Genomic DNA, 13334 nt, shown 5'->3' on the forward strand with positions numbered 1-13334 from the left:
CAGTCTACTGCAAGAGTAAAGGGCTTCACTCTTACGACACCTACGGCTCCCTTGTACGATATCTACGAGCACATTCCGTTAGCTATTTATAAAGCGTTATAGAGAACAGCTTTATTAACGATAGTGTGGAGTGAGCATTAGGGATTTGAACATATTACGTGATTGAATGTACGCACTCATAGTGTTTAGTTATTTTTTTCTTTATAGTTAATTGCTTAAAATGTTTTTTTAGCTTCCCCCTGTATTTCTCCCTCGAAAAGCAGGATAGGCAGAGAGAACCTGGTGTTAAGACACTCTGCGTAAGCGCAATCTCAAAACATTGCGTTTTGGATCAGAACTTAAAGCCACTCTTAGGAATGGAAATTTTACCAAAACTACTTACTTTCTTTTACAGTCAGACGCTGTGCCTCGATAGCCCCTTAATGTTGATGAATTAATTTTAGTTCTTTCCACTTTTCAGTATGATTCATCGACATATGGAAAAAATAGAGAATCTAGAACCTCCACCATATCTTCTGACCGACCAGCCACTGTCACTGCGAAATATACATCCACCCTTTCATACAAGTCATCCAGCATTCCTGTGCTAAATGATACCCGTTCTGCTCGAGAAGAAACTCCAATATCAACGATCACGAATCGATATGCAAGCTATAACAAAACAGCAACAACTGATAAACCAATATCTAAATATGAAAAAAAAGATTATTCCAAACTGGCTGTTCCTTCACTCAACACGACCAGAAGTCGAGATGTCAGTCCAGTATCTAAATACAGCATCAGTCGCACATCAAGGCACACCAGCCCCGATAGAAGACTAACCAAAAATTTCAAGGATAAAAGCCAAGATTTAAGTTCTGTTGATCGTGACAAAGACATTCCAATTAAGACTGATAAGACTTCTAGTTACAGTAGCCTATCAAATTATAAAATATATCCGCGCACACAAAGTTACTCTAAGCCGAGTCCTGTAACTAGGGTAGAGAGTAAACCTGAACTTACAGTAAACCGATATGCTATTGCCAATCGATTAGCATCGTCGAGCTACTTAAGAAGTCCCACTCCTATCAAAAGAACATGTATTTCACCTATTGATCATCTTGAAATAACAAAGACAGATACCGATAAACACAAATTAACACAAATTATAGCAGAAGAAAAAACAGAAAAACAAAATGAAGATAGCAAAATTTGTAGTCAAAATGGCACTGAAGTTATTGTTGACAAGAATGATGATATTGAAAAAATTGCCGTTATATCTCGACACACATCACCTACACCACCTGGTTCATCGGCGTATGTGAGAATGAGAAGAGCGGATATGGCAAAAACAGTCGAGAAAATTCTTACACGAACTAGAAAAAGACCTGAAATGATAGATAAAGAAATACAATCTGACCGACTTGATGACCCCACACGAGCAAGCAGGTTTGGTAGCACGAGTAGAACTAGTGTGACAAATTGGACATATTATTCTCCTAATTCGACAAACTATACCGGTTACGCAGGAAGGTATTCGACGCAGTATTCCAATTTAAGAGAAAACAAAAGAAGCAGTCGCAGCCGAAGTAAAGAACCTTTGCCAGTAGATAACCAAAATTCCTACTCTAACCTAGACGAAAATGATGTAGGAAAATGTACAGTTAATAGTCACTTTGATGAAAACACAAGCCTTGAACAAGCAAAGGAAACATCCGAAATTATAATTAATGTAAATCTTAAATTAAAGAAATCTAACAGTCTACAATCAACAACCACACCAACAGAATTGCTAACACCTGAAATCACCGTAACCAATAATCATCAGCTGCCACCACAACCACCCAAATCAGAAAATGTTAGCAAAATCAAAAAGGTCAAAGTACGTAAGTCAAGCACAGATTCTTCTTCTGATTCCACATCATCAAAGAAAGTCGTTAAGAAAAGAAGTAAATCAGCTAGCTCCACTGACTCAGAACAAAATAGTGAAAAAGGTCCCCAATTAAAAGATTTAAGTAAAGCAGCGTCAAAGGGTTTAAGTAAAAATTCATCTACTACAAATGTACCAAATGGAATATCAAAATTAAAATATAGTAAATCACGAGAAAGTAACAGTCCAGAATCTAGTGTTACATTATCAACGCAATCTTCTATTAGTGAAGATGAAACTGTGCTAAAATCGAAAACAAATAACGTTTCTAAGTCTGCATCTAGTGAAACTGCAATATCAAACGACAATACAAATATGCAAGTATCAAAAAGCGAAGGGACAGAGGCAGAGGAAGCTAAATCATTTTTAATTAGAGCCTTAGCGCCAGTAACTAATTTGTTTAAGTTAAGACATCAGGACAGTATTGAAAACTCCCGTTTAATAGAAAATGCTGAAATATTAAGTAAAGATAGTACAAATTTAACTGATAGTGGACCAAATAAAAGTAAAAATATTATAGCATCTAATGATGAAGCTTTAGTTAAGCTTAAAGCTATAAGACCTCTTGAAACTAATGATCAAAAAGTGCCACTAAAGTTAAACTGCTTTACAGATGATGAAAAGCCCTGGTGGCTCGACAGTAACGCAAATATTCCTGAAGGAATTGAACGACTGACTCCTCCTAGAAAATCTTCCAGTGACAGTGATAAAAGTGAAAAATTGAACTTGTTTCAAGTAAAGCCAAATGAATCTGGTGAACGAAAAGACTGGAGATTGACAAGTAATGATAATGTGATAAGTATTAATAAACAAGACTCACAAAACAGCTTGGCTTTAAGCAAATCTGGTTCAGATCAACGAAATTTCCAACTGAGGCGGATACGACACATCGAATCTGGAGAACGTCCATGGTGGCTGTCTAGCAGTAAAAACATTCCAGAGGGAATCGAGAAACTACCGACACCTTCACCACAACCAGATAGTGATTCCTCGGACTCTGAAGAGGTAGAAGTGTACGTGCCATCTACTCAAGTTCCACCGTTTCCTCTTCAATTACCTGATGACGAACCACTCGGAGACAGAAGAAGTCCTGAAGGCTTGGAAACTCCAAATTATGATTACAGAGTAGGTCGTCGCTCTCCTTATGAAAATAATCGCCACTATCGACGCGAGTCACTAAAGTTACCGTATCAAAAAGGTGCACAGAAATACATATCACGGTATACAGATATCGACGACATATTGGGCACTTCAGGTCATATTTACAGCCCATTCATGGATTCCATATTAGCCAAAAGAACCGGTCAGTCACCATTTGATGATGACGAATGCGAGGAGATAGACCCTACCCAAGTACGAATCCACGACAGCACCGCGCAGATGCCTATAATCAAGAAGCTACGATGCAGGTAACTAATATATATCTACCTCTATGCCCAGTTGAGGCAGTCGTGGCGTAGTGGGTTCGGTCCTCACTCAGGGGAATGATTATATTTATATTATTCTCATTTCTTCACTCTGTTTATAAACAAAGTGCATTGAGTTGAGTCGAATTGAGTCCCGTCACTTAACACACAATGTCTTGAAGCGAACGGAGTGACTTAACATTAGACTCGCTCTGCCTATCCTGCTGTTCGGTATAACACTAGCAGGCCGTCCTAGGTTTACCTGCTTGCGAGCAGTGTCTGACCGTGGATTGATCTCTAATCTGTTGACCTCTTCATTTTCTCACTCTGAGCCATGTAGAAGTTAGGGACAATGATTGTTTTTTAACAAACTAATTGAAACTCATTTTGTTTCCAGAAATGAAATAATCGAGTACAGAAACGAAGATCAGGTATGTCATACAGTAAGGAATTATAAATATTATTCCATTGAATATTAAATCAGATAAAGATTAAAGTCAGCGTGCTTTCTTTTCAAAGTGAATGTAGGTTCGATTCCCAATGTAAAATACTCGGACAGAACACAGACGGAACACTATAATAGCAAGTGTAAACTATAATAAATAGTGTTGGCTTTACTCGCTCATACCTCGTACCTCGCGTTGTAGGCAGGGGGAACCTGGAACTCTAGTGTTAGTTAACGTTGAATATAGTGTAGCAAGCAGGTCGTATAAGTGACCAAGTCTCGTCAAGGAGCTTCCGCGGGAGCAGTGCACTCAAACTGTTAACCTTGATAGAGACAACAATAAGAGACTACTTTCAATAACTACTTGTTTTTTATCTCTTATATAGCACGGTAGTAAGAGAACTTAGTGTTAAGACACTCCTCTCTTTGTTCTATCAGGTCGGAAGAATATAGTTTAACAATAATTATTATTGTCCCAAATCCTTGATACTACTACTAAATAAATCAAAATTTTAACAAATATACATTTCATATTAAAATGTATGTATGTATAAGCAAGCATGTTTTGTGAAAATACATACTAAATAAGTATATTATTAATAATAATGTTCTGTTCTGTTCTGTTCTTTCTATTATGGCGTTCCGAGCGTGCCAGTTGAGCACAAAATCACTTCGCCAGTGTCACGTTGAAAATAATAATGTTAAGCAACTAATAAACCTTTGTCAAGTAAACTAAATCTTGTCACTTTTATTAACCCCTGTCTGACAATTTTTTTTTAAGTTTAAGTTAAGCTTTCTTTTTTCTTATCTACATAACAAATAGAAGAAAATAATCTCTCTACTCTGGAGGTAATGTTCACGTTCACGCTCTGTGTAACAAGCCACGCGTGGCATTGCGTCGCTTAATATATCGAAAATTCAGGGGATGGTGGGAAACGAAGTATCATGACTCATGACTCTATGTTCCCTCACTAGTCTTCTAGTCTAGTCTTCTGAGAATTATTGATTTAAAAAACTTATGCAAATAACAGTGGCGTATCACGCCAGGAAGTGAGAACCGGAGTGTCTCATCACCAGTTTCTCTACATTTACCCTGCATCATGTCTCGAAAACGTGAAATTGAAAAATAAAAATAATAATATTAGCTCTAACAAATAAGCAAACAACAAGCAAATAGCTGATAATCTTCAAACAGTAGAACACATTTTCTTGAATTATGGCTAAAAACATTCTTGATTATATCACCATTAAAATAAAGAAAACTAAATCAAAATAGGTTTATCCGTTTAGTCTACTATATCCGAAATACAGATATATACATACACACATTGTTTTCGTTTAAAGTTAAAAACATATACAAAAAATCACCCCAAATCCGGATTTGAAGTCGCTACCTTGCATTTCATTTAATATAAACAGAGGCTTAGTAGCGTTGGGATCACTGAACTACGGTTATCCTTGAAACTCTGGGAACGAAGTCAGGAGTCGTCGGTCACATTTTAAGTGGATGACGTCATGTAGTTCCGTTGATAATATTTGTATATACTCTATACATCATTGTTTGGTTTTTGATATATAATTGTCTTTATTACGAAGAATAACCATTACTACAGAATTTATTAATTTTAGTTTTAGTTGGTTTTTGTTTTATGTTTTGTTTCTAATTAACTTTAGTAATTGTTTATCTAAGTGTCTATTTTAGAAGAAACTGTTTCAAGTTGACTATGGCTTAGTTAAATACACTTTTTTAATCCAAATATAAGAAATTATGAAATCAATAATAATAATATAACTACTAAAACATTTAAAATCTAAACTAAAATAAACAATGACCAATATAACATGCAACTTAATATGACGTCACATCAAATAAAAATTATATCAAAAACTTAAAATAAACTAACGAATCTGCATACAACTTACTCGAACTGGAAAGGCTTTAGTCACTTTTCATCTCTTTCCTCCATACTGGACAATCATGGTGTTAACCACATAAATTAAATAGACACAAAATAATTGTTAAGTTACTGGTAAATTCGACGTGTTTTACTGGTCGGTTTATAACGATGTGAGGTAGCCTTACCTGAGGTACGCCCGACCAGTCGCCATCAAGCCCTCGTCAGATACGGTCGCGATAACACTCTGACAGACAAAAGTTTACTATGTGATTTATTTTGTATATAATATTATTATTAAAAACTTCTTAAAAGGGTTATTTTTTTTCTTGTGAACAGGTAAGCTTTTTATTTTGTTTCTAATCAATATATATTTCTTGTTTTTGAAGCCGACTTTTGTCTGTGTTGTTTTCTAACTTAGTTTAAAGCTATTGTTTTCGAGATTTCGTGTGCAATGATCTAACTTTAAGTTCAATAACTCATGCTTTGCGTTCAAAGTATTATATATTATAAGTAAAATAAGTATTCTGATGCTCTACATAAGTCGACGTAGCTACTTAACGTGTCTGGTCGCCGATACAATAAATAATCTACGTTTTAATTTATAGATACGTGGAAAATTAATTATCTGTTGTAGAACTTAATAATTCATTAATACCTTCCCTCTCTACACAATGTAATTTCAAATTTTGACACTTGGAAACTGCTATATAATTTTAGCAAAATTGTAAAAGCGTTGTTTCGATTTTATTCACTGTTTACAATTATACTGTTGCAAATTCAAAGTCAGTTTCAAGTTTTTTTAATAGAGATTAACCATACTTTAAAAAAATATGGCTAATCTTAAAACTATAGTTTAAAGATAAATTTTTAAGCTTTTTTAACTTTAAGTTAAATTGATCAAATTAGGATTATAGTTTAATTAAACATTTGATTTGCATTCAAAAAATATTGAATTTTATTCAATTTATCTTAAATAAGAAGCAATTTGCATTTAATTTCAGAATAATTTCAGAAATACTTTAAAAATGTTAACTTAACTTCACGCTTTGTCTCTAGCGGGGTAGTCAGAGAGAACGGAGCGCCAAACGCTACGGTGTCTACATACCTCTTTCACCACGTCTACTGTCAACAACACCTTCATACATACCCTGCGGAGGGTCCTCATGCTTTTTACGTAACCTTCTTCCAGTATGCCACTGGAATACTGTGTTTTCGAAGGTCAACCGAGGTCTCCCCCTACTTCTCTTATCATTCACTTTTCCATCATAAATCTTTTTTGCCATGCTTTCATCACTCATTCCTTTGACGTGCCCAAACCAGTAGAGCACGTTCTTCTTCATTCGCACTGTGACATCCTCGCTACTACCCGCCATTCTGTGTATCTCATCATTGCGGATTCGATCAGCTCAGCTGACTCCGCATATCCTACGTAGAGATCGCACCTCCACGGCATTCGGCTTACTTTCATTCTTCTTCTGTAATAACCACGTTTTGCAGCTGCATAACAGCGCCGGTACCAAAACTGCATTGTGTACGGCCATACGCGCAGCTGTGCTGACGTTTAGCCGTCTCATCGATGCAGCTAAGGCTCCGTTAACCCTGTTACCGGCAGCAATACGCCTTGCTACATCCATCTCGTATCTTCCATCTCTTCTGAACATACTTCCCAAATATACCACTTCATTTACTTGTTCTCTAAAAATGTTAATTACTATTTATATATATATAGCAGGGTGCGCAGAAAAAAGTCAGTATTAAGACATTGTTCCCTACGCATCCCCAAAAATTAAGACATCACACAATCGAAGAGACAAGAGCGTGTTGAGTAGCGGAACTCAACGATGCGTATCATCTTATTAACAGAGCAAGGAACATAAAAATAACAAGTAATAATAATACACTCAAATATACATATATGTATATGTTAATTGATTAGAGTAAATGTCAAAAATATATTTCCTAATCAATGAATAAATCGCTACGATTAGGAACAAGTAACGTATCTCTCTTTATATTAACTATTAATAACTAAGTAAGACCTCGAACTATGACATACGAATATGTAACACAAAATCCTTAAATGAAAATTCAATTTGTTAGATAAATTAAAATATAAAAGACGCCGTTATAGCGCATTAAATTACTGTCTAAGATTTAAAAACTGTCAGTTTATAATTTTACGTATTCGCTAAATGCAAAATTGTAATCTATCGATAACTTGTGTACCGACATTGTCAAGGCAAACATTGGCGAAGTGATTTTGTGCTCAACTGGCACGCTCGAAACGTTGTAGTTAAAGAACAGAACAGAAAAACTACTACAGTACGCTCAATATATGTAATGAGTAAAAAATATCATTTATGTACCTACTAACAAAACCGCATCTACAAATTAGGCGATTTTTAAGTGCATCACTAACCTAACCGAACCTGAACTTAAATATTCGTATACCTTCGGAAGTGTTATTTTTTTAATTTTCGAATATATTTAAACAAATATTCTCAATACAACATACTTTATATCACATCTCTATATAAAATAATAGAAACATTTTGTCTGTACATTTAGTATTTTTTAAATGAAATTGATAGAGGGGCACTTAAAAAGAATAATATAAAGCAATTATTTTTTTTAATTTCTTGTCTGTATGTATGGTCACGCTAATCTCTGAAAGTACTGAACCGATTTATTTTCGCCAATTTCTTTGTTTTAACCTTGCTTAACGTCTAAAGTTTGTTTCATCAAAATCTATTCATTAAAAACCACAGTTATAGTTTATTTGAATGAACTCAAGGCATGAGTTTGCCAATAAATACATAGTAATCCATATCTATACTTATAGTAAATCTGTATTTGTTTGTAATAAATCTGTATTTTAATCCGACTCTAAAATAAGGAAAGGGTTCTGAATTAAACATTTTCGATTCGATATTCGATTCATTTATTCGATTAATTATTTTGGATTCGATTTCGATATTGAATTATTCGATTCGACAAATCAATAATTGAACATTTAAGGCTGTTTCTGAACGAGTAAATTAAATTATTTATTGACATCAACACATTTGACTGTCAATTCTGTTTATTAAATGAATAATCATGTAGTTCAAGCGGGCGAAGCCGCGGAGGGGCCGCTATTAATAAATAAAGTTCCAGTTTATTGACACCTTTTTCGATTCATAGCTCTGTGATCCATTTTGCTGTAAAATCGACCAATCAAGGCCAGCGCTTAAAGAGTATACAATTTTTCGACAGTTTATAATTGCGCGAGTAAAATTATAAAGTAATGGTTTTTATAATGAAGTTCAATCTCCATCGTAGTGTTGTACTCCGCCTCTACACGTCATGTCTCGCACGGAGTGTCCTAGTAAGAAACTTGACTTAACTTACACGGTTGAATTAAACAAAGCCGCCCGAAACACCTGTCGCCCACATCCGGCGACTATTTATCACTTTTATATTATACTTTCTCTACTATAATTATTTATAATAATATATTAGTTGTGGGTTTGTTTCCTGGATCTCTCCTCAGTTTCCTGTACTCATTAATGGGGTGTACAATAAGTACCTAGGTACATTAATATGTATTGTTTTCATGCTCGGAGAATGTACCTATTATTGTTATTTACCACACGACGACACATACGACGGAGAGACATACGCGGAGAGCGCGGAGAGCGCGGAGAGCGCCGCGTTAAGTTCTCACGTCTCTCCCACTGTCTCGACACGCCACGCTTTATTTTACAAAAAATGAGGAAATTAAACTAATTTAAATATAAACTTTGTCTTCTGTCAGAATCGAACCCGCCATACATTCCGTCGCGCTTGTAGTCGACACTTTTATGGCACAACAACAGCACTATGATAGTGTTAGTGTTAGTTATTTAAAACAACACTAATATTTGCATATGCGAGTACATTTAAAATCTTTCAATTGTTTTATTTTAACCAAAACTATTGCAAACTGTAATTGTTGTAACAAACATATGGGAATACACCCGTCCGGTGGCCGTCTGTCCGTCGCGTCTCTACATGTGTGACAGGTTTTTTTTCGCGAAACCGGTCGATATATCGACGTAGCCCTGCTGTAGATGTTCTCCTCGTTCTCCTTCATTGTTATTTAAAATCTGATATACTCGTACAATTCATTCAACAACATATTGTTGGCCGTAATTCTGTACTTTACCACATTCCTAATACGAGTAGGTATGTGTCTATTAAACATTTAAGAAAATGAGTTGAGATTCATCAAAGTCATTTTTAAACATCCACCTAGACAGAGACACGTATAGACTTGATGTTTTTTTACTTCCATGTTGGAAGGGAGAAAAAATAACGAGACCCCCTTGTTTTTTTACACTACAGGCCCTTGTAAATTGATTCCCCCGGCATACGAACAGCGTTATAAGTATAAAAATAATATATTTTATAATAAAACATGGATTTCGTGATCAATTCGTAACGCATATAGACGAGATGAAGACATTGACCTCCAATGACCTCTGTTCAGACAACAGCGGTCGACCCTGTGTGATAAATCTATATTAATATTATAAAGCTGAGTAGTTCGTTTGGTGAAACACGCTAATCTCAGGAACTACTGGCTCGGATAGCCCACTTATTGACTGGGTGTAGGTTAGGTTCTGATTAGGAGATAACAGAGTCGATCTATTATTGTAAAATATATTTATAACACAGTAGTAACTTTAGACGAAGCGCGACGTTGAGTTATTATTAAATATGATTTATACACCGTGCCCTACGGCCCCTATTTAACTTACTACATAATACCTACACGGCTTACCTAGAACTAAAATAACAACAAATATTGACGTAATTGCGTTGCCTTCGACATCATCTAATCTTCTTTTACAACATTTAAAATAAAACATTTCTCAAGAAATGTATTTTAAATTAATTTAATTTTTCTAGAAACTGCAGAAACCTTATAAACGATGCGTCGAAATGGCTTTGAGCATAAAGTAATCAGTATAATTACCATTCTCTTACAAATATTAAGAGGCCCCAGAATCAGGAATGATGGTTGATGGTTCGATTCTTATTCGGGGGAATTAATTATTTTCATTTTACCAATCTATTAGACAACATGTGACGTTCGATTCCGCCATTCAAAACGCTGTCTCGATTTTGGACGAAAAGTGAAGGATTATAGCATAGCGATATGCGGGATAAAAGTGAAGGATTATAACATGGCGATATGCGGGATAGATTGTGAAGATGAATAGAAACCGGTCAAGTGCAGGTTCAAGTCACGAACCAAGGTACTAATTGAATAAGTGAATATTTCACTTGTTTTGTATAAAATGAAGTATAAGTTAATATTCAGGGTATTTTCTTTTGATTTGCGGAATCCTAAAAAGAAATATTTTAATATCAAGTATGTTGTCCAAACATCTGCGTTGGTAGATGGTACCTAACGCGCTTTCTTGAGAATTTATAACAAAAAAATTTTAATGCGTTGTTTGGCTTCTCCTTAGGTATATAAATATTTTTTCAATAATATTTAACCCAAAAACCAGTACTTACTTTGTTTTTATGTTTCACACAGAAATATAATACTCTATCAAACAAAGATGACTGCAGATGCTTCAGGTGGAAGCTCAGTCCGGTGCATGAATGAGTTTTATTTTCTCGCTCCCGTGTCAACATATCACGGCCTGTAGCATCAGATATAGAGTGTCTTAACACTAGGTTCCCTCTGCCTACCCTGCTGTACGCAGGATAACGCGGGATAAATGGGCGATGGCGATGTTTATACAATTAGTGCCATCTTTCTATTCTATCGCGTAAGTGTTATGATTATAACTTATTCGAACAATAATCGTTATTTTAACTTTAGACGGTATATTAGTTAAACACGAATATAGGAACAAGTAGACATGTTATATTTAATTGCTAGTGGGCGCGCGCAGCTTCGCTTGCTTATTTGCACCCTTAGGGGTGAATTCTAATAAACCATGTAACACGTGTTCAATGAAATATTTTTAGAGAGTAAATTTCAAATTTTATAAAAATCGGTGGCGTTTTAAAGGTTTTTCCATACAAACTTTCAACCTCTTATTTGCCCCCTTAGGGGGTGAATTCTAAAGAACTACGAAACACATGTTCAATGAAATATTTTTAAAAGTCTGAATTTCAAATTTCATAAATATCTGTGCCGATTTGATTTTTTTTCCCATACAAACTTTCAACCCTTTAAATTTCACGTTTCTACACACAGCGGTTACGTCAGTCAGGGGGATTATGACGTTAGATGTCAAATAATCAATAATTTTAGTTTTTTTTGTATTTGGTTTTTAACATTCGTAATTTCGTAAATAAAATAACCTTTTAATGGAAGTACAGTTTTAGTAACGTCAGGCGTCTGCCTGTACACGCGATGGTTGTGGATTCGATTACCACTGGATTGAATTATTATCTTATCTCTGGTTGTCTCTGGTGACAAGACAACGCGTGGAGCTCAATTCCGCAGATTATCTTTCCAAGATGGAAACCATCGCTTTCGGTGTTAACATAAACTCTTTAATTTTCCAATAATATAAGGATTCCCAAGGGTTTCATATAATTTCCGTAGGTATAGTGTAACGTACGTAATCAGCATTTGTAATGTTTTATAATGTACTGTCTTCATATTGTTAACAAGTAGTTGTTACGTCGAACTTATATTGTTTTCCCGTATCAAATTTATGTGACTATTCTAAAGTATTTGTAATAAAAGCTTGACGCTGTAGCCCGCGTATAGCGGGATAGGCAGAGGGAAGTTAGTGTTTAACACACATTCGTCATCGACACGATATATTTCATGTGAGTTAACTATAAAATTCAAATTTGTAATATAACCGTGACGAAACTGAGCGGAGGCCGCACGTAGTGATGGCGCGGCGTTGAGTTACGCCACTTGACATTTAGGTAACTATTGGCTCGACTTTTGCTTACCATTGTTATACAGGAGAAACTATGAAGTATTTTTTTTTATTTTAGATATTCTACTACGTATTTTAAAGCCAGATCAAACCTATTCTCGAGACATTCCGTTCTCAGCTCTTCCCCCATTACAGAAGCATTAACTTATATTTATATTGATTTTATATGACTTAAGTATATTATTATTGGAGGCTGTTATTTTCCCTTCTGGTAAGAAGATACGACCAGTTTTGGGCTCTGCCACTCAACACGTAAAAATGTTTTAAAAATTGGTTGGTAATAAGGCAGCAGAGTATCTTGATAATAAATTCTCTCCGCTCACTCTGTTATGAACGGGATAGAACGTGAAGCCGACAAAAAAAACATAATTTTGCTCTACATTCCTACCTAATTGTAAATGTAATGGAAGCCTTATGTATGTAAAACGTAACGTGTAAGAGCGCGTTATGTTTGCATAAGCAGATTTGGATCATTTGAATGAATGTTATTTAACTAATCGAAATTGAAATAGCGACTAACGAGATACATAACTATGTAATGCTTCCCCCGCATCCAGAATAGTAGCCACTACAGCTACTACAGCCACTACAGCTAGGGAACTCTATGTATAATGGAGTCTAGTGTAGTGTCAGAATGCTCTATCTCTTTCTTACATTAGGAAAACGAGCGAGACGATAACATGGCAGGAGCATGGGAAAAGTGCGGGGATGCGTAGGCAGACTGAAATACCA

At 35.3% G+C, this 13334-nt stretch overlaps 1 protein-coding gene across 2 annotated transcripts in view; it reads left to right on the forward strand.

Annotated features, from left to right (window-relative positions):
• Positions 1-13334, forward strand: part of Fhos (Formin homology 2 domain containing) — a 57748-nt gene that overhangs the window by 11431 nt on the left and 32983 nt on the right. For both annotated transcript variants that reach the window (XM_085205525.1, XM_085205524.1), the window contains exons 3-4: positions 461-3318; positions 3713-3746. In XM_085205525.1, coding sequence (XP_085061651.1) covers positions 461-3318; positions 3713-3746 — 2892 coding nt within the window. The remainder of the gene's footprint in view (positions 1-460; positions 3319-3712; positions 3747-13334) is intronic.

The sequence above is a fragment of the Heliconius melpomene genome, chromosome 21 (genome assembly GCF_056956725.1).
Source record: "Heliconius melpomene rosina isolate 202511_hmr_F chromosome 21, ASM5695672v1, whole genome shotgun sequence".
Classification (NCBI taxonomy): Eukaryota; Metazoa; Arthropoda; class Insecta; order Lepidoptera; family Nymphalidae; genus Heliconius; species Heliconius melpomene.